The 23806-nt window shown below is 37.8% G+C and overlaps 1 protein-coding gene across 3 annotated transcripts in view; it reads right to left on the bottom strand.

The window, feature by feature from the left end:
• LOC117330322 (BAI1-associated protein 3-like) overlaps positions 1–23806 on the bottom strand; it is a 190663-nt gene that overhangs the window by 28515 nt on the left and 138342 nt on the right. For all 3 annotated transcript variants that reach the window (XM_033888537.1, XM_033888529.1, XM_033888546.1), the window contains 4 exons: positions 16370–16537; positions 15652–15718; positions 7736–7985; positions 5936–5980 (listed from right to left, as the gene is read on the bottom strand). In XM_033888537.1, coding sequence (XP_033744428.1) covers positions 5936–5980; positions 7736–7985; positions 15652–15718; positions 16370–16537 — 530 coding nt within the window. The remainder of the gene's footprint in view (positions 1–5935; positions 5981–7735; positions 7986–15651; positions 15719–16369; positions 16538–23806) is intronic.

Raw genomic sequence — 23806 nt, forward strand, 5'->3', positions numbered from 1 at the left:
TAGATCCAATGCGCAAATGAGGAGTTTTCCGAAGATTTCACAGGCTTTCATTTCAAACGAAATTTGCTAAAATAGTCACATTGTTGAACTTTACATAACAATAACTCATACTACATTCGCCAGATTGACAATATGACACGAGTTTTCTGGATAACGTCGACATTCGCCTGATTGACAATATGACAGGGGTTTTCTGGATAACGTAGACATTCGCCTGATTGACAATATGACACGGGTATTCTGGATAACATAGACATTCGCCTGATTGACAATATGTTATGGGTATGCTGGATAACGTACACATTCGCCTGATTGACAATATGACATTGGTGTTCTGGATAACGTAGACATTCACCTGATTGACAATATGACAGGGGTTTCTGCATAACGTAGACATTCGCCAGGTTGAGAATATGACGTTGGTGTTCTGGATAACGTAGACATTCGCCTGATTGACAATATGTTATGGGTATGCTGGATTACGTAGACATTCGTCAGGTTGACATTATGACACGGGTTTTCTGGATAACGTAGACATTCGCCAGGTTGACATTATGACACGGGTTTTCTGGATAACGTAGACATTCGCCAGGTTGACAATATGATACGGGTTTTCTGGATAACGTAGACATTCGCCAGGTTGACAATATGACACGGGTTTTCTGGATAACGTAGACATTCGCCAGATTGACAATATGATATGGGTTTTCTGGATAACGTAGACATTCGCCAGGTTGACAATATGACACGGGTTTTCTGGATAACGTAGACATTCGCCAGGTTGACAATATGACACGGGTTTTCTGGATAACGTAGACATTCGCCAGATTGACAATATGACACGGGTTTTCTGGATAACGTAGACATTCGCCAGGTTGACATTATGACACGGGTTTTCTGGATAACGTAGACATTCGCCAGGTTGACAATATGACACGGGTTTTCTGGATAACGTAGACATTCGCCAGGTTGACAATATGACACGGGTTTTCTGGATAACGTAGACATTCGCCAGGTTGACAATATGACACGGGTTTTCTGGATAACGTAGACATTCGCCAGGTTGACAATATGATATGGGTTTTCTGGATAACGTATACATTCGCCAGGTTGACAATATGACGTTGGTGTTCTGGATAACGTAGACATTCGCCAGGTTGACAATATGATATGGGTTTTCTGGATAACGTAGACATTCGCCAGGTTGACAATATGACACGGGTTTTCTGGATAACGTATACATTCGCCAGGTTGACAATATGACGTTGGTGTTCTGGATAACGTAGACATTCGCCAGGTTGACAATATGATATGGGTATGCTGGATAACGTATACATTCGCCAGGTTGACAATATGACGTTGGTGTTCTGGATAACGTAGACATTTGCCAGGTTGACAATATGATATGGGTATGCTGGATAACGTATACATTCGCCAGGTTGACAATATGACGTTGGTGTTCTGGATAACGTAGACATTCGCCAGGTTGACAATATGATATGGGTTTTCTGGATAACGTAGACATTCGCCAGGTTGACAATATGACACGGGTTTTCTGGATAACGTAGACATTCGCCAGGTTGACAATATGACACGGGTTTTCTGGATAACGTAGACATTCGCCAGGTTGACAATATGATATGGGTTTTCTGGATAACGTAGACATTCGCCAGGTTGACAATATGACACGGGTTTTCTGGATAACGTAGACATTCGCCAGGTTGACAATATGACGTTGGTGTTCTGGATAACGTAGACATTCGCCAGGTTGACAATATGATATGGGTATGCTGGATAAGGTAGTAATCGTGCAATGAATATAGTGCGATTAGATGAGAAAGTTGACTTGTTGTCCATTGAAAACTGATTACAGGTGAGTTATGATTAAGCGATTTGATATGATATATGCAATCACATGCAAATCTTTACGAATGTAAAGCTTTTTGAACATGTACTTAATAACACTTTAAATGGCAATACTGATATTGTAACAAGGATAAACGAACACTTGACCAGGTTGATGGCTGCTCTTTAATGAGATTGAAGGTGTCATAGCTTAGTGCCACTGAAACATGTCTCCATCAACAGACGTCATTTGTCGTTATTCTGAAGTTACACACCATATCCATCACATAGCGTTCCTGGCTGTAGGCCTCAGTACCAACACAGAGTATATCTCGGGTGGTTTTGATTGATAATTAGTCTTTGCTCCGATATGATTCGATCTCGTGATCACGTTTCGTTCAGACTTAAGATCAGGGTTTCTTCTGATAATTGTCAAATCATTACATCATGTTCGCGATTAAAGCTGCTATCGACATGGTTTATTTCTGGTTAGTAATCTTTTTAGCAGCTTATTCGGTCATTGTCTGCTTTTTATACTAGGCAAGTAATCATTTTAGAAGTCAATTTGGACTATTTATTCTTTCTTTTTTTTCTCTTTTCATGTTGTGGTTTATTTTAACGATTTTTTTCTTGGTTGTTGACATGTTGATTTTGTCGTGTGTTGACAATATGGTACATTTGATTTTGTTATTTAATCCATTGTGTTTATTTTGTGGAATGATGATTTTGTGGTAAATTGAATATTATCCCTTGTGTTTCGAAGCTGTGGTATGTTGCACCTTTGTATTTCGACGCTATCCCCTTGTGTTTCGACCCTGTGGAATATTGCACCCTTGTATTTCGACGATGTGGTATATTGCACTCTCGTTTTTCGACCCTGTGATATATTGTACCCTTGTTTTTCGACCCTGTGATATATTGCACCCTCGTGTTTCGACCCTGTGGTATATTGCACCCTCGTGTTTAAACGCTGTGGTATTTTGCACCTTGTGTCGCCGTTGTTTCCCGTCTTTAATTGACACTCTTGTGCACTATTTTGTTGTTTGTTGACGTTTTGTAAACATATGACCAGTGTTGACATTTTTATTGATTTGACCTTAGTGTTGACGTTTTGGTTGATTTGACCTTAGTGTTGACGTTTTGGTTGGTTGATTTGACCTTATTGTTGACGTTTTGGTTGATTTGACCTAAGTGTTGAAGTTTTGGTTGATTTGACCTTTGTGTTGACGTTTTGGTTGATTTTACCTTAGTGTTGACGTTTTGGTTGATTTGACCTTAGTGTCGACGTTTTGGTTGGTTGATTTGACCTTATTGTTGACGTTTTGGTTGATTTCACCTTAGTGTAGACGTTTTGGTTGATTTGACCTCAGTGTTAACGTTTTGGTTGATTTGACCTTAGTGTTGACGTTTTGGTTGATTAAACATTATTGTTGACGTTTTGGTTGATTTGACCTTTGTGTTGACGTTTTGGTTGATTTGACCTAAGTGTTGACGTTTTGGTTGATTTGACCTTTGTGTTGACGTTTTGGTTGATTTTACCTTAGTGTTGACGTTTTGGTTGATTTGACCTTAGTGTCGACGTTTTGGTTGGTTGATTTGACCTTATTGTTGACGTTTTGGTTGATTTGACCTTAGTGTAGACGTTTTGGTTGATTTGACCTTAGTGTCGACGTTTTGGTTGGTTGATTTGACCTTATTGTTGACGTTTTGGTTGATTTCACCTTAGTGTAGACGTTTTGGTTGATTTGACCTCAGTGTTAACGTTTTGGTTGATTTGACCTTAGTGTTGACGTTTTGGTTGATTAAACATTATTGTTGACGTTTTGGTTGATTTGACCTTTGTGTTGACGTTTTGGTTGATTTGACCTAAGTGTTGACGTTTTGGTTGATTTGACCTTTGTGTTGACGTTTTGGTTGATTTTACCTTAGTGTTGACGTTTTGGTTGATTTGACCTTAGTGTCGACGTTTTGGTTGGTTGATTTGACCTTATTGTTGACGTTTTGGTTGATTTGACCTTAGTGTAGACGTTTTGGTTGATTTGACCTCAGTGTTAACGTTTTGGTTGATTTGACCTTAGTGTTGACGTTTTGGTTGATTAAACATTATTGTTGACGTTTTGGTTGATTTGACCTTTGTGTTGACGTTTTGGTTGATTTGACCTTAGTGTTGACGTTTTGGTTGATTTGACCTTAGTGTTGACGTTTTGTTTGATTTGACCTAAGTCTTGACGTTTTGGTTGATTTGGTCTCAGTGTTAACGTTTTGGTGGATTTGTCCTTAGTGTTGACGTTTTGGTTGATTAAACATTATTGTTGACGTTTTGGTTGATTTGACCTTAGTGTTCACGTTTTGGTTGATTTGACCTTAGTGTTGACGTTTTGTTTGATTTGACCTAAGTCTTGACGTTTTGGTTGATTTGACCTCAGTGTTAACGTTTTGGTGGATTTGTCCTTAGTGTTGACGTTTTGGTTGATTAAACATTATTGTTGACGTTTTGGTTGATTTGACCTTAGTGTAGACGTTTTGGTTGATTTGACCTTACTGTTGACATTTTGATTGATTTGACCTTACTGTTGACGTTTTGGTTGATTTGACCTCAGTGTTAACGTTTTGGTTGATTTGACCTTAGTGTTGACGTTTTGGTTGATTAAACATTATTGTTGACGTTTTGGTTGATTTGACCTTTGTGTTGACGTTTTGGTTGATTTGACCTCAGTGTTGACGTTTTGGTTGATTTGACCTTAGTGTTGACGTTTTGGTTGATTTGACCCAAGTCTTGACGTTTTGTTTGATTTGACCTAAGTCTTGACGTTTTGGTTGATTTGGCCATAGTCTTGACGTTTTGGTTGATTTGACCTCAGTGTTGACGTTTTGGTTGATTTGACCTTAGTGTTGACGTTTTGGTTGATTTGACTTTATTGTTGACGTTTTGGTTGATTTGACCTCAGTATTGACGTTTTGGTTGATTTGACCTCAGTGTTAACGTTTTGGTTTATTTGACCTCAGTGTTGACGTTTTGGTTGATTTGACCTCAATGTTGACGTTTTGGTTGATTTGACCTCAGTGTTGACGTTTTGGTTGATTTGACCTTACTGTTGACATTTTGATTGATTTGACCTCAGTGTTGACGTTTTGGTTGATTTGACCTAAGTCTTGACGTTTTGTTTGATTTGACCTAAGCCTTGACGTTTTGGTTGATTTGGCCATAGTCTTGACGTTTTGGTTGATTTGACCTCAGTGTTGACGTTTTGGTTGATTTGACCTTAGTGTTGACGTTTTGGTTGATTTGACTTTATTGTTGACGTTTTGGTTGATTTGACCTCAGTATTGACGTTTTGGTTGATTTGACCTCAGTGTTAACGTTTTGGTTTATTTGACCTTAGTGTTGACGTTTTGGTTGATTTGACCTAAGTGTTGACGTTTTGGTTGATTTGACCTCAATGTTGACGTTTTGGTTGATTTGACCTCACTGTTGACATTTGGATTGATTTGACCTCAGTGTTGATGTTTTGGTTGATTTGACCTTATTGTTGACGTTTTGGTTGATTTGAAATTAATTCCTATTACGATTGCGAAACAAGTTATATCAACTTATATTAATCACGCTTGTTGGTTGCGATTGAGGGGTCTTACTGTCGGAGGAAACCGGAGAACTCAGGGAAAACCTATGTGAACGAGCAGGTGACCACATAACGTTTCACGTCCGAATCGATCCCCGGCCGCCTAGGTTATAGATTAGTTACCACTGAGCTACCCGACAACCAAATGTTGTGTTGCCTTTATGTATTGCGGTAACAAATCATATATCACTGTCCCTTTTACATTCATTTGTTTACCATACATCTATATCATATTTGATGTATCAAAACACCGTCAGCAGCATTATCACATATCTGAGATCTTGTTACCAATTCAATCCAGTGATCACCTGCAACCTGCGCCTACTGGAGTCCATTTACATGCTGTAAAATTAACATTTTCGAAATAAATCGTTTCCGAGACACGGAATAAAGCCTTTGAATTACATATGGTGGCTGGATATATAACTACCTTTGTATTATCTGAACTCCCCCTTCATCCCGATACTAACCATATATCCAGGTGAAGTCGATCCGAATGAACGTCTTCCAAATCACTGAAAAATAGAATTAAAAATAGAAATAAACTTAAAACATTCTGCGAATTAGTTCCTTGCAAAATAATGAATTAGATAGCAAGACTATGTAAGCCTTTAGCTAAATGTCTAAGAAGACATTTTGAATAAAACAGGATCGATATTCAGCTAGAAGGCTATTAACACGTAATTACTTTCTCGGTTTGAATATCAATCGATATTTAATCAAATCTTTATCTTCTTCGTTAAAAGGTACGGTAACGTTTCTGAAATGCGTAACTCTAGTTAGAAGTCCTAAAAAGAATCATTTCCTGTGAAAAACAACGGAATTTGATAATTAAGACGGTAATAATAATCTTTACAATTAACATTCTCAGAACCCAAATTATCACTACCCCGCAACTCCACACAAAACAAAACAAAAAGCATTTTTTCCCCAAATGTATTTTGCCATTAAATCGAGTTTTATATTAGCAAGAACAAACCAATTTCGTATATTATGCAGCTAGCTGTACATCTAGATTTTTACATTACATATATACGAGGGTTGGAGGGGGAATCTTCCCCTATAATATCCAATCAACTCTGCAATTACTATCGGTCGAGGAAGCAGGGTATAACAATCAAGAAATGGAAAGTTCAATGGCTATGTGAGTCTATTGGTCGCCCTCTTGACCTTGTTTGGAAATAGCATATTGCTATATGAAATTTGACTTATTCGACACGTATTTATATATACCTCGCGGTTCCGTTTTCACTCGACTGTTCTCATTTTGAGAACGATACACTTCTGATATCAGATCTAGATTTGAATTAGAATTTCGCTTTATTTGCATGTCACCTACTTTACGTACAAATTATGTCACTAAAAGATTACCTGTGTTGAGGATTTGAAACAATTTCGGATCAGGAAGTTGAAACCTATTTGAACAAACATCCAGGGCAATTTATTTAATTGTTTGATCAATATCATAACAGTTTCTGTCCCTGTATTGTATGGGATTGATAAGTTGGTATTCTCGGATGATTCCCTATATATGTGAAATATCTTGACCTTGACAAAGATTTAGGTCTAACCTTGTTCAACCTTCACTATCAAATTTACTTTGATTATGCTTACATAATGCAATCTGATATCTCTGGAGAAATCTAAGCTAAATAAACACACTATTTAAACAATTTTATTTTCTCACTCTTTTCCTTTGGGTATAAATCTGAATGATTCATTTGATACAGCAACGATCTTCATTCCTCAAAAGACAATATCATACGGTTTATTGGGATGGTGTTTCCGTAATCCACCACGTGTATGTCCTTGATAAGGAATAATTCATCACGATCTAATTAATTTTGGTCGCAATAGGATGACCGAAAAAGTGATGTATAAAGGTTTTGCTAAATTATTGCTTGATTCTAAAAATGGATTCTGAATAATCCCGCCTTGGTATTTAACAATGTTCAACATCTTGCAAGCAATTACTAGACCGATGAGCAGTAAGTGTGATATTTTGAAAGTAACTTTTAATTATCAAGTATTTTAATCACCGATAGTCTATTTTATTATGAAAATGTATACAATCTTTTGACATCGGCCTTACCATGGTTTTATTACCTGAAAGCATATCAACCTCTGATAAAGGTCAATATTTAATATATTGTTGATATAAATTTACCGACCTCATCAATATAGTATGTTTGTATATTTTATCACAATAATAATACTATTCGGTCACTATTTATCGTATATGTAATTTGAAGTAGCAAGACTATACTTACAATCTAAACCTCTCGTTCCATACCGGATTAAGTGTGTTCTGAACAACATTTGTACTCCGGATATATTTGGCCGGAATGACGTCACGAGCCGATTTGTCTCGTTTCTTTTTTGATCCGGGCATTGACAGTTTCCGAGTAATGCTTCCTTTCTTTTCCTTAGATTTTGTTTGCTCGTCTTCGTCTGAGAAAACATCACCATCTTGCAGCCGACCTGGCCATATACCGAGCATGCAATAGGGATCACTGAATCCTGTAAATAAAAGTTCACTTACTATCATCGTTGTCATCATTGTCACAGAATTTTTGTTGTGTTGACCTTACGAGATCTTTAAGAATAATGTGAAGCAGTTCCCTCAAATTGGATTGTTCATATTTTAGTATGTATTCGTATGTTTATTTTATTTCATGAATGACATACCAATACTCGCTCAGTCAACTTCATTAGACAATTGACCCAGTCTGAATCGTATGTACATTTAGGTGTGAAAGTGTACGAAATTGTAATCAAACCGACAGGTCTTTTAGACTATACTTTAATCTTGGGCACAATGAGATGGTAAATAACACACAAGTCGATTCCGGTACGGCACTCTCTCGTGTGTCAACCATTTTCAAATTACCCCTATCTACGACACGCATTGATCGTTAACCATGATCTGTAACGGCAGGTTTATTGTTTTGTGGCCGGATTTATTCGGTTCCGATCTATGCAGTTGCCTGGCTTTCTGGGATTCTGCATCTGGTGTTTACGAAAGCAAAGTCATCATTGACAGGTAAATTCCAAAAATGTTCGTTGACAAAGAGAGAGCAACCTGTTTAGAGTAACGTTTGTGGGTATTGTTCAATCATAAAGTGGTGAAGATATTCTACTAATGTATGCATACGTTAAAAAAATTGTTACTAGTAAGATAACAGCACTTTGTTTGAAGCCTCAATGACTAAATCTGTTTAATGTATCAAGGTATTTAATGCATGACTTGTACTGAATTTATTAGTTGAAAATCATCGATGACTGATTCAAAGAAGTCTTTCTTTGTCTTGATATTAAAGACATCTTGTTTCCTCTCAGTGTATATTATGCTTAAGCTTATTTATGGAGAAAATCCTCTTGTTACTCTGTGATGTACCACAAAAAGTAATCGACAACAATTACATTACATTATCTACAAAATGAGCTGGGTGTAAATGCCTTTGAAGATGGCATGTTAAAGACATAAGTTCTACTTGTCAAAATCTTCAACAACCGGCATTTATCACTTTCAAAGAACGTCTGAGTGGTGAAAGATATCACCGGGAATATCTGCGTTTATAGACATGACAGGGCTAGTTTAAGAGAGAACGTATTTCACAGAAGCAATTAGTCAGGCTGTCCATTGGTGAAGGAAGCAATATGAAGGAGATGGAAACCTGGGAACGGAAATGGTATGCACTTAGGAACAGCTTTAGTGTGACCCTCTTGGAAATGTCAAATGCTTCGAATGATTGCATTTTAGATAAGTTAACAATAGGAAAAACTAGGACCATGTGAACATTCGATTAAACTGTTATGCTTGGAGCGCGTAAGCAGGTGCTACATGTGCGTGTGATAACTCGGACTAAAATTAATCTAATCCCAAGGACACATACTGCTGTTTAGTGTCAGTAGTTTTGTAAATGTCTAATGAAATCTTAAAGCCCGTATCATTATTACCAAATTAAGCTCACATTTTACCATTCAATTTGTAATTTTAGGTGTAATAGATCTTCGTTCGGGTATTGTAATGATATGATCTAAATATCATTCAGGACGAAAGATACCTGGGACAAAAGATTCAATTGTGCTAAAATCTTAACCTATAATACCTGTGTTCCAGGCTTATAATGTTTCATTTTTTAATATTGTGAATTATTGTGATATTGCATTGCGTTTCTGTCCATTCCATATATGTTGCTGTATTGAACTGAATTTCTGTGTCAGTTTATTTCCTTTTTAATATTAAATTGTCTTTCTTGCAACAATATGATATAACTTGGGATGTGCTACAAAGATTATGAACCGGCTAGAGCAATGATGGTGCCCTTATGTGAAGTCCACATAAACTGTCCTTAATATTTGTGTTGGTGTTATTATCATACTGTCGGCATTTATAATGTGTAATATTTTCATAATTACTTAAAAAAAGAAGTGTATTGTCATGTTGTCAGTGCTACGCGTTTGTGTTTGGTGTGGATGTGTGTGTTTAGTGTAGCTGTGTGTGTTTGGTTTGGTTGTGAATGTCTGGTGTGGTTGTGTGTGTTTGGTGTGACTGTGTGTGTTTGGTGTGATTGTGTGTGTTTGGTGTGGTTGTGTGTTTGGTGTGGCTGTGTGTTTGGTGTGATTGTGAATGTCTGGTGCGGCTGTATGTCTGGTGTGGCTGTGTGTGTTTGGTGTGGCTGTGTGTGTTTGGTGTAGCTGTGTGTGTTTGGTGTGGCTGTGTGTGTTTGGTGTGGCTGTGTGTGTTTGGTGTGACTGTGTGTTTGGTGTGGTTGTGTGTGTTTGGTGTGACTGTGTGTGTTTGGTGTGACTGTGTGTGTTTGGCGTGGCTGTGTGTTTGGTGTGACTGTGTGTGTTTAGTGTGGCTGTGTGTGTTTAGTGTGGATGTGTTTAGTGTGGCTGTGTGTGTTAAGTGTGGCTGTGTGTGTTTGGTGTAGCTGTGTGTTTGGTGTGGCTGTGTGTGTTTGGTGTAGCTGTATGTTTGGTGTGACTGTGTGTTTGGTGTGGTTGTGTGTGTTTGGTGTGACTGTGTGTGTTTGGTGTGACTGTGTGTGTTTAGTGTGGCTGTGTGTTAGGTGTGGCTGTGTGTGTTTAGTGTGGATGTGTTTAGTGTGGCTGTGTGTGTTAAGTGTGGCTGTGTGTGTTAAGTGTGGCTGTGTGTGTTTGGTGTAGCTGTGTGTTTAGTGTAGCTGTGTGTGTTTGGTTTGGTTGTGAATGTCTGGTGTGGTTGTGTGTGTTTGGTGTGACTGTGTGTGTTTGGTGTGATTGTGTGTGTTTGGTGTGGTTGTGTGTTTGGTGTGGCTGTGTGTTTGGTGTGATTGTGAATGTCTGGTGCGGCTGTATGTCTTGTGTGGCTGTGTGTTTGGTGTGGCTGTGTGTGTTTGGTGTAGCTGTGTGTGTTTGGGGTGGCGGCTGTGTGTGTTTGGTGTGGCTGTGTGTGTTTGGTGTGACTGTGTGTTTGGTGTGGTTGTGTGTGTTTGGTGTGACTGTGTGTGTTTGGCGTGGCTGTGTGTTTGGTGTGACTGTGTGTGTTTAGTGTGGCTGTGTGTGTTAGGCGTGGCTGTGTGTGTTTAGTGTGGATGTGTTTAGTGTGGATGTGTTTAGTGTGGCTGTGTGTGTTAAGTGTGGCTGTGTGTGTTTGGTGTGGCTGTGTGTTTGGTGTAGCTGTATGTTTGGTGTGGCTGTGTGTGTTTGGTGTAGCTGTATGTTTGGTGTGGCTGTGTGTGTTTGGTGTGGCTGTGTGTGTTTGGTGTAGCTGTGTGTTTAGTGTGGCTGTGTGTGTTTGGTGTGGCTGTGTGTGTTAAGTGTGGCTGTGTGTGTTTGGGTGTAGCTGTGTGTTTGGTGTGGCTGTGTGTGTTTGGTGTAGCTGTATGTTTGGTGTGGCTGTGTGTGTTTGGTGTGGTTGTGTGTGTTTGGTGTGGCTGTGTGTGTTTGGTGTAGCTGTGTGTTTGGTGTGGCTGTGTGTGTTTGGTGTGGCTGTGTGTGTTTGGTGTGGCTGTGTGTGTTTAGTGTGGTTGTGTATGTTTGGTGTGTTTGTGTGTGTTTGGTGTGGTTGTGTGTGATTTGGTGTTAGGTTTGTTTGGTGTGTTGTGTTTGTTGTGTTTTGTGTTTGGTTGTGTTTGTTGTTGTGTTGTGTTTGGTGGTGTGTGTGTGTTTGGTGTTTTGGGGTGTTGTGTGTGTTTTGGTATTGTGGTGTTTGGTGTGCTGTGTGTTGGTTTGGTTGTTGTTTTGTTGTTGTGTTTGTTTTGGTGTGGTTGTGTTGTTTTTGTTTTGTGTGGTTTGTGTTTGGTGTTTTGTTTTGGTGTGTTGTGTGTTTTGGTGTGTTGTGTCGGTGTTTGGTTTGTGTGTTTGTTGTGGTGTGTTTGGTTTGGGCTGTGTGTTTGGTTGTTTGTGGTGTTTGTGTAGCTGTTTTGTTTTGTGGCCTGGTTTTGGTGTTGGCTGTTTTTTTTGGTGGCTGTGTGGTTGTTTTGTTGTTGTTGTTTTGGTGTATTGTTTTGTTGTGGTGTTTTTTGTGCTTGTTTGTTTGTTTTGTGTTTGTTTTTTGGCTGTTGTTTTGTGTTTTGTTTGTTTGTTGTGTTGTTGTTTGGTTAGCTGTTTTTTGTTTGGTGTTTTTGGTGTTTGTTTGTTTTTTTTTTTTTTGTTTTGTGTTTTTTGTGTGATTTTTGTGTGCTTGTGTTTGTGTGTATGTGTTTTGTGGGGGTTTGTTGTTTTGTGTTTGTGTGGTTGTTGTTTTGTGTGTGTGTGTGTTTTGTGGGGTGTGTGTGTTTGGTGTGTGTTGGGGTTTTGTTGGTGTGTTGTGGTTTGGGTGTGTTGTGTGTTTGTGGTGTGTTGTGTGTGTTTGTGTGTTTGTGTGGTTTTTTGTTTGGTGTTTGTGTTGGGTTTGTGTTTTGGTGTGGCTGTGTGTGTTTGGTGTGGCTGTGTGTGTTTGGTTGTTTGTTTTTGTTGTGTGTTTGTTTTGTTTGTGTGATGTGTTTTTTTGTGTTTGTTTTGTTGGTGTTTGTTGTTTTTGTGTGTGGTTTGTTGTGTTTTTTTTGTTTTTTGGGTTTTGCTTTGTTTTGGTGTGATTTAGTTGTTGGGTTTGTTGTTTTTGTGTTGTGTTGTTTGTTTGTGTTTTGTTGTTTTTTTTTTTTTTGTGTTGTGTTTTTTGTTTGTTTGTTTTTTTGTTTGTTGTTTTTGTTTTTTTTGTTTGGTTTGTGCGTGTTTTTTGTTTTTGTTGGTGTGTTGTTTGTGTTTGTGTGGTTGGTTTGTGGTGCTGTTTGTTTGGTGTGGCTGTGTGTGTTTGGTGTGGCTGTGTGTGTGTTGGTGTGTGTTGTGTGGGTGTGTGTGATGTGTTTGGTGTTTGTGTTTTTTTGGGTGTTTGTTTGGTTGCTGTGTGTTTTTGTTTTGTGTTTTGGTGCGTTTTTTGGTGGTCTTTGGTGTTTTGTGGTGTGTGTGTTAGTTTGGTGTTGTGGTGTTTAGTGTGGATGGTTTTGTGTGGCTGTGTGTGTTGGTGTGGCTGTGTGTGTTTGGTGTGGCTGTGTGTTTGGTGTGGCTGTGTGTGTTTGGTGTGGCTGTGTGTTTGGTGTGGCTGTGTGTGTTTGGTGTAGCTGTGTTTGGTGTGGCTGTGTGTGTTTGGTGTGATTGTGTGTGTTTGTAGTGGCTGTGTGTTTGGTGTGGCTGTGTGTTTGGTGTGGCTGTGTGTGTTTGGTGTGTGTGTGTGTGTTTGGTGTAGCTGTGTGTTTAGTGTGGCTGTGTGTTTGGTTTGGTTGTGTGTGTCTGGTGTGGTTGTTTTTGTTTAGTGTGGTTGTGTGTAAGCGTAAGCTTATTTTTCAGGTTTTTTTCAGGAAGAGTATGTATGTGGCTCATGTCTTACGAACATAGCAATAAAAATGTCATTGTAGATATTATTACTGCGTCTTGTTTCCTATAACAAATGACTAATTGCCTATCCTATTAATCACATACAATGGAGACTGTTACGGCTTTGTGTGTATGGTTGTAACTAATCAGTAATTACTGAACATCTAATCATAGAGATATGCAAAACAATGTAGACGAATGTTGTTCGATAGTCAATACTAAAGCATTGCTTTTATGTATTATATTTTTTCATGTATTATATTGATTTATGTATTGTATTTTTTTATGCATTGTATTTTTTTATGCATTGTATTTTTTTGTTTTATATTGTTTCTATGCATTATATTTTTTATGTATTATATTGTTTTTTTATGTAATATATTGTTTTTATGTATTAAATTGTTTTTATGTAATATATTGTTTTTATGTATTAAATTGTTTTTAAGAATTATATTGTTTTTATGTATTATTGTGTTGCTATTGCTGCGTATTGTGATATCGTTGTTAACACGAAAAGGTGTATCCCTATGGTGTTTACAATGACAATTGTTGTTCTCTACCTCACATAGTAAACAGGAAGACAGGAAGAATGTATTGATCGTAAAATGTCATTTAAATCCTTTTATCAATTCCTTATACTGTTTGTTTGCAAGTATCTATATTAGGAAGTAAAGATGTTTCTTGTCCTCTACCTTTGACACGTTAGGACATGTAATTCCTGCTTATAAAATAAAAATAAAATACCACTGACAGGTGTTACGTATAACACTAATCCACTGAACTCATCCATCCAATGAATGTTACAGGTTTATATATACATGAATATCTTTATTTTTATCACAGCTTTTTGCAAAATGGGAACGGTTGAATATGTATGACTGTATCCACTCAATAACTTAACAGACAGCTGAATCTATTGTCCTACAATTTCCTTAATTTCCTGAGATATAGACAATTCATTTTGATGATAAGCCAAACAGTAAGCATTCACATTTTGACGCTCAAATTATCAGAAGTCAAAGAGGACTTACTGAAGTTAAAATAAGTTTCATTCATACATGTTTATCATAAAGTACATCCAAATGTGTTAGGATTGTATAATAAACACAGGAGAATATTACATTGATGATTCAATTTAGGAATAGATACAGAATATCAAAGTTCATTATCAATTTAGTAATAGATACAGGATATGAGAGTTAAATATTAATTTAGTAATAGATACAGGATATGAGAGTTAAATATTGATTTAGTAATAGATACAGGATATGAGAGTTAAATATTGATTTAGTAATAGATACAGGATATGAGAGTTAAATATTGATTTAGTAATAGATACAGGATATGAGAGTTAAATATTGATTTAGTAATAGATACAGGATATGAGAGTTAAATATTGATTTAGTAATAGATACAGGATATGAGAGTTAAATATTGATTTAGTAATAGATACAGGATATGAGAGTTTAATATTAATTTACCAATAGATACAGGATATGAGAGTTAAAAATTAATTTAGTAATAGATACAGGATATGATAATTCAACATTAATTTAGTAATGAAAACAAGATATGATATTTTTTTTTTTTTTTTTTTTAATTCTAATGAAATAATCTTGAAAACGCCAGTATATAATCATGACTTTCATACAGTTTCGCGTAATATGAAATACATACAGTGGCGTAGGAAGCGGGGGGGCAGGGGGGGGGGGGCAATTGCAATTTTGCTTAACTTCATCACATAGATTCAATAAGTTGATGATAATTTGTGAAGTTAATTGAGTTCATAATGAGAAAAAGACAGAAACGCAACATGAAGAAGAATGCGCGGTTTTAACGTGAATAGAGTGATATTAATTACCGACAGGTACGAGGAAATACAAAAAAAAAATCTACAGGGGGGCTTCGCCACCCTGGGACCCGCTGGGCGGCCCCCAGACCTCTCGCAAAAAGGAAAAAAAATCGGCTCAAAATTATCATGGGATGTTGAAATGATAATTATTGGCTAATTTTGCGGAGATGACATACGATTTGTTTAGTGCGTAAAATTTAAGGTTAAAAAAATTTTTTGGTTATTCAATCTTAATTTCGGTTAATTTTACATTTGAAATCTTTGGCTTGATTCCGATTCCTTTTGACTAGCTGATCTGCCGAGACTATTTTGGAATAGACAGTGCTTTGCAATTGAAATAAACGATCCCGACAGACTCATTTGTCTTCTATATATAAATTTACTTGCACGCAGCTCAAATATATTTTTGGCTATCGTGTAGTCGGATAGATTATAGCTTTCAGTATGTTTGTCCTGAGTCACCTATATTGTTAATGATACGTGTAAACTTACCATCAGCATCTTTGGCTTCTAAGTCCTTCGCTTTGATCACTGTTATATTCACGACGACAATAGGAGGCTGCAAAAGCAAACAGGTTTTTCATGAAATAATATTTTTGGAATTTTTGTCAGTATCCTGTGAACGGATTAGTTAAAATTTTACATCGTTGCGTCAAATATTGCTTCCCTAAGTGATAAGCCTATCAAAGTTTCCTTCGGAATATTCTCTTTGTAAACATTATTTTTGATATACAAAGAGATGATTTTTTATCATGGATATTTCTTTTGTATTTCAAATAAGAAATCAGTAAGTATATTGTTCTTTTAAGGATTATTTTCAACCTGGATCAACATGTTTTGCCCGTGTAAACTTTTATAACTCTTTATACCGCGTTATTTACTTTGATTGTATAAGCATATAGCTAAACCGGTAAAATTAACATGTAAAGAAGTTCAAGAAGCATCTTTTCTAAAGTATTGTATTCTATTTTTATTCGGGCTTCTTTCAATCACTCCCATTTCAACTATGCGAATTCTGTAAAAGACCGTACAAAACGCCATTTATTTACATAATTCGCAGACACAAGTTAATAATGAAAGATTAATACACTACAGTGTCAACACAATTAACACATTATTAGGAAGTTGAAATGAAATGCTACATATAAGACATGGACCAGGATCTCCTGGACATAGCCGGCAAGCTATCTTCGCATTGATAAGTCAGTACCTTTTCCTCTGTAGCTCTAGCCAGAAGGTGGGCGTGGTCTTCCGGACTGATTCCGAACGCTTCCTGTGCATACTGGTACAAGTCCTGTATAAATGGCGAGTGTCCGCCTGCTGTTGTCCCGATCTTATGTTTGATGGTGTATAGGACTTCGATATACAGAAGCTCAAACTGAAAAACCGTAAACGACCGTAAAAGCTATTTGAATAATACATTTATAATCAATAGACAAGAGCCAATTTGACCTTATTTCTTGGATCCACACCAATAACTTGATTTTCATAAAGGAAGATCTTAGGATATATAGTTATAGACAAGATGTATTTAATATATATATTGTTGAATTCTGATTTCCTGTAGAAATTCGTGTTATTTTGTGTCACTGAGCCTATACAGTACATTCTATGATGTAAAACTTTATTTCCTCGAGAATCTTAAACAAACTCACCGACACACACTATATATAACCAGAATGTTATCATTATAATTGAATTTTAGGACCAGTGGTTTGTTGATAATTCATATACACGCAAACTGGATTATGGAGTTGCAAGGAAACCTTATATTTCAGAGTGTGCAGCCACATAAAATTCGCAAATAACCACTTGTGATTAATTACCGGTATAATCGTTAAATGATTTGCAGTAAACACTGTACTCGACAACAAAGTGCATGCTTGCATTATCTGTACTCTAAAACGAACAGAACTTCACAAAGCGTTGTCCTCTTATAATCATAACGTTCCAGAAGATTAGAAGATGATTTTTTAAATAAAGGACAATGTTTTACCATAGGAAAGATTTATATCTGAAAACGAGACCATCAAAATATTATAAGAAGACACATGGGGAATTGGATGAAGGAACACAATCCTATAATTTTTTGGGGGAACTGTTCAAACTTTGGAGAAACGCATTTCGAGAACACTTTTAGATATACTTTAACAGTCGTATGAAACTTTACTGTTCAAATACATACTTACGTTTTAAACAAAACAAAAATATTATTTTTTATTCCAATACGTTTTTCTGTAGGAATTGTAGAAGTTTAACTTCAATATAAAGAAGAACACGAATAGTATTCATGTCTGATATTGTTAGATTAGATAAGATGTATATTAAGATGGTTTAGCATTTGGATATCAGCTCACTCTTCCAGTACAATTTAAGAAGCTATACTACCAAGCAATGAGTCTTCGAGTGATTGTACTGTAATGGGAACCTACATACAGTTACAGTATTAGTGATAACAAAAGAAACGAAATATCTCAAATATAGTGCCTGTATGCTTCAAACGAATCTCGAGGCAATTGTCGCGATATAACTCTCAGAATATTTCCCACGAAAAAAAATCACGAAATAACGGAGTGAATACATTTTTATTTCAATACGTATAATATATTTAAGGGCAGGTTAAATCACGATGATACATCCCCTCTGATGTCCTTGGTGGACTTTGATGACTTTGGTCTATCGTTACTTCAAAGTGTCACGTTTGCTAGCTATGCTTCCCAATGAGAGAAAACACCATGTTACGCTCGTGACACTGGTGCTAGGTAGCTGCTGTGAATGCCTACGATTTGTATGTTCACTTACCAAGGAAGTGTCGCCATCAGGGCCGTTTTATTTATTTATTTATTTATTTATTCATTCATTCATTCATTTCATTACGCTGAACAATTCGTATCCTTTATATTTGGTGTCATATATCCATGGCAGATATCAAAGATTCCACCTTTTGCTGGATCGTTGAGTTCGACACAACTTCAATGCATTCATCGTTCATGTTGAGTTCGAAACAACTTCAATGCATTCATAATCGCAGACGCAATCGGCCATGATGTCAACGATCGGAGTGAGCCTATTTTCTTACATTATAAACTGATTGAAAATACAGCAACCTCAAAGGATAGCCAAAATCGTACTGACTGATATAGCATAACTATAAACATTATCGAATTATCGGTTAAGCGAATTACGAACTACTACATTAGTTTATCAATCTTTGTTTTTGTTTTCATGCCGTCTTGCGCTATTAAAACACTTAATTATTTTGGCAAATGAACAGTGGCGCTCTATAAACCGTCCCACCTCACCCAATTACTCAAACTGAACACTTATTGAACAAATGTGACAGGAATGGAATTATGCTAAAAGAAATTAAAAGTGTCATATATTTTTATGAAGCTGCTTGAATTCAGCATCATTAAATCCGAAAAAAAACCTTTTCGGAAATGATTATACACCACAAAATAGCTTCAAATTAATGGTTTGAAAATGTATGTTATATTTCTCCAAAAATGCCGAAATATTAATACGATGCATTTCGACAATGGGGTGGTCGAGTAAGTGTAAATGTTTAAACTCATGACAGTACTACGCGTGTAAGTAAGACCAGTGCAAGAATCCAAATGGAGCCTTGGGACAGTGTACAACCGAATGGAGCCCTGGGACAGTGTACAACCGAATGGAACCCTGGGACAGTGTACAACTGAATGGAGCGTTTTGACATCGTACAACCGAATGGAGCCCTGGGACACTGTACAACTGAATGGAGCCCTCGGACAGTGTACAACCGAATGGAGCCCTCGGACACTGTACAACCGAATGGAACCCTGGGACACTGTACAACCGAATGGAACCCTGGGACACTGTACAACCGAATGGAACCCTGTGACAATGTACAATCGAATGGAACCCTCGGACACTGTACAACCGAATGGAGCCCTCGGACACTGTACAACCGAACGGAGCCCTGGAACACCACAATACCAAATGGAGCCCTGGGACACTGTACAACCGAATGGAGCCCTCGGACACTGTACAACCGAATGGAGCCCTCGGACACTGTACAACCGAATGGAGTCATGGGACACTGTACAACCGAATGGAACCCTGGGACACTGTACAACCGAATGGAGCCCTCGGACACTGTACAACCGAATGAAGCCCTCGGACACTGTACAACCGAATGGAGTCATGGGACACTGTACAACCGAATGGAACCCTGGGACACTGTACAACCGAATGGAGCCCTCGGACACTGTACAACCGAATGAAGCCCTCGGACACTGTACAACCGAATGGAGCCCTGGGACACTGTATAACCGAATGGAGCCCTGGAACACCACAATACCAAATGGAGCCCTGGGACACTGTATAACCGAATGGAGCCCTGGAACACCACAATACCAAATGGAGCCCTGGGACACTGTACAACCGAATGGAGCCCTGGGACACTGTACAACCGAATGGAACCCTGGGACACTGTACAACCGAATGGAGTCATGGGACACTGTACAACCGAATGGAGCCCTGGGACACTGAACAACCGAATGGAGCCCTGGGATACTGAACAACCGAATGGAGCCCTGGGACACTGTACAACCGAATGGAGTCATGGGACACTGTACAACCGAATGGAGTCATGGGACACTGTACAACCGAATGGAGCCCTCGGACACTGTACAACCGAATGGAGCCCTTGGAGACCGGACAACCCGAATAGTGTCCAAGGACATCAGAATCCCGCAGTAATAACAATCAGAACTGATAGATGTATATATCGTTTATAGCACAGTATCCACTTTATCCACAAGCATTATCGAATAACTTCCAATAGCATTGAGTCAGTATTCAGTAACTAAATCTGCGGGGAGGTCATGGGATGAGTACACTGTTAATGTAAGTTCCTTCAAGTTGAAGCGTTGGCATTACCAGGAATTGTTTGACCTTTACATTAAACAATGCTTTGAAAACATCAACTATATAAAGACACGCTTTTCGATATAATGCGGTAAGTCATTTATATCGAAATCTACATGTACAAGTTTTAACCTTTGTAACTCTTGGGTGTAACTTCTGGGTGTAACTGCTAGGTGTAACTGCTGGATGTAACTGCTGGGTGTAACTGCTTGATGTAACTGCTGGGTGTAACTGCTTGGTGTAACTTCTGGGTGTAACTGCTGGGTGTAACTGTTAGGTGTAACTGCTGAGTTCAACTGCTGAGTGTAACTGCTGGGTGTAACTGCTTGGTGTAACTGCTGGGTGTGACTGTTTGGTGTAACTGCTTGGTGTAACTGCTGGGTGTAACTGCTGAGTGGCATGATCTACAGGTAAAACTTAATTCTGTGGCACCATTTCAAAATATAAACACGTATCGACTTTTTTTTTTTTTTTTTTTTTTTTCGAATTATCCCCTTCTAAGCTGTTTTCTTATTCTGCTTTGGCTCTTTTAGATTTCCCTTACTTCCCTGGTAGACATCAACTAGTCTTGATCCTATCACCGTCGTGTCCTAGGAGGACGGAAAAGATATATGTATTTCATTTCGTATCTATTTTTACTGAAGTCGTATTTAAGGTGATTCTACCTTTGTACAATTCCTGGTATCACCGAGTGGTGGTGACAACGCTCACATAGTCAATAGACAATTTATCCATGATGGAAGTGTATCACAGCAGCAACCCATTATGACTAAGAAATCATAAACTACTACACAAATCATGCCAAGTGTACGCTTCTTTTAGTTATATTCTCAATGCTTGAATACAATTGTTTCTGTCGGTAGTTAAGTCAACCACGCTTTGCGCGAGAAGACAAACGGCGTATGCAAGTCATAATTACAACATGTTCCATAAAAGTGGTGCCATGACTGGCTAAGCTCGATATAATAACTCTGAACATGCATTATGGATAAGGACATTAATGTGTTCGTTTAATGTAAATATGTAAATCGTTGAACTCAGATACATAGCAAAGGCAAAACACATTTTTTACTTGTTTATCTCCCTTCTGTAAACAACTGACATCAATTACCTGTCACAAACTAAATGGACTCTACTTATTTGAAATGTCATTTGTTGGTCAACAAACATCCGCATGTTTTATGTTATGTTTTATGAACAATATGTGAGTTGGTTTAGTAAAGCTATTATGAAGAAGAGAGGTAATACCGCGGTAATGGTCTGACCTACATATTACAAGTTCAAATCTCGCTTATTGTCCAAAAATCTTTTGAAGAAAACGTTCCTATTTCGTAAATTCGCCTGTCGACATAATAAGATAAAATACGATGTTGTCGGGGAAGGATTGTGCGGTTTAATGCAACAACTTTAACTGATAAACTAAATCAGCAACGACTCAGTGTAAACCTTGACCATCAGTCAACATACATTTAGAAAAAAAAACATGAACAAATTAATACGTAGGACCAATAAATGGATGAAAAACAACACGTATATACCGAAGGGTTTGGTATAAAATGGTACGTACAGTTCACACAAGACATGTAGGCTCCATACCTCGGACGTACGTACAGTTCATACAGGACACGAAGGGCCCATACCTCGGTGGTATGTACAGTTCATACAGGACACGTAGGGTCCATATCTCGGACGTACATACAGTTTATACAGGGCACGTGGAGTCCATACCTCGGTGGTATGTACAGTTCATACAGGACACGTAGGGTCCATATCTCGGACGTACATACAGTTTATACAGGGCACGTGGAGTCCATACCTCGGACGTACGTACAGTTCATACAGGACACGAAGGGTCCATACCTCGGTGGCACGTACAGTTCATATAGGACACGTGGAGTGTATGTACAGTTCATACAGGACACGTATGGTCCATACTTCGGTGGTACGTACAGTTTATATAGGACACGTGGAGTGTATGTACAGTTCATACAGGACACGTATGGTCCATACCTCGGTGGCACGTACAGTTCATATAGGACACGTGGAGTGTATGTACAGTTCATACAGGACATGAAGGCTCCATACCTCGGACGTACGTACAGTTCATACAGGACACGTGGAGTCCATACCTCGGTGGTACATACAGTTTATACAGGACACGTGGAGTCCATACCTCGGCGGCATGTACAGTTCATACAGGACACGTAGGGTCCATACCTGGGTGGTACGTACAGTTCATACAGGACACGTATGGTCCATACCTCGGTGGTATGTACAGTTCATACAGGACACGTATGGTCCATACTTCGGTGGTACGTACAAATCATACAGGACACGTAGGGTCCATACCTCGTAGGTATGTACAGTTCATCAAGGGGCATTCCTTCGTTTGAACATCAGAAACTTGCACAATTTCTATTAATATAATCTATATCCGAACGATGATTATATCAGTGTTTGTGTTTACATGTAATGAAATAAACAGCGAAATATACAGGAAAAAAACATATCGTATAACTTTTACTACTTGGAAAATACATCTTTTCCAGTAAGTTTGATTTTGATGACCTAAACATTAGTCAAACGAAGGAATACCCCTTGAAGCATAAACACGATTCTCATCCATCAAGGTCACAACCCCTTCGTGTTTATCTGTGTACCTAGAGATAGACGAGAGATCGTCTCTTTTCTTCGTTTGGAAAGAAGGTCATAACAACTCCTGACGTCGGACTTGGATATTACGAGGGGATCGAGGAAATAATTATTAGAAACTGAACCCTGACAGAAGAGTCCACATTGGCGTCAATTGAAGTATAAACAAAAACACGGATATTGCCTTGTGCAGAAGCAATATTTATGTGATTTGGTTATGAATTAGGAGTTGGATCTTTTTGTACTTACTATAACCCTTCAATTTAGGTATCAATAAATGTATTTCGGTCGGCCTTCCTTTGTTATTTTATGAGTTCATTCCCCTCCTCCTACAGTTCATTTTCCTTCCCTGACACCATTGTTCTGGGTATAATCACAATTTCCATTACATACAAAGTGGACCCTGATCGGATTGTCAATACGCGTCACTAGTTTCCATGTGCTACATTTCTTTTCGCTATTCTCTGTCTCTATTTCTTATTTTCTACGGTCGACGTAACAAAATCAATACACAATACCATATAATAGTATATACATTGAATATACCATATTTTATAAACTAGATGTTCTTACGAAAAATTTGTTTGCAAAATATTAAATAGCAAATTAATTAAATAAAAAAAATTTCCTTCTTATTTCAAGCCAAAACCAGACTTTAGATATTGATATGGTTATCATTAAGAGAAGGTGACTTTACCTATATCTAGATTGATATGGTATACAGTGTCGTCTACAAAGCAGATGACGCTTGCTATTTCTGAACACCTGGTCCTACTATCATTTCAATTGTATCAGTGTTAATATTTACTTTAATATTTTGTCTTTCTTGTTTTGATTTTGAGATTACAGCTAAGTGAACGTAGTAGAAGAATATGATTGAATATTGACGTCATTGGTGTTTTCCTGATAGACAGATTGTATACTTCCTACGATAGGATATAGTATAAAAGGGAATGAGGATTATGACAAATGTTGTCTAACATTTATTTATTTGATTATCGACAATTATATGAAGAATGCATACATTTGTAAACTGAGACGATTATACACTGCATTGCGTGAAATTCTACACGTGCCTCATTAT

This window comes from Pecten maximus, chromosome 1 (genome assembly GCF_902652985.1).
Source record: "Pecten maximus chromosome 1, xPecMax1.1, whole genome shotgun sequence".
In the NCBI taxonomy this organism is placed as follows: Eukaryota; Metazoa; Mollusca; class Bivalvia; order Pectinida; family Pectinidae; genus Pecten; species Pecten maximus.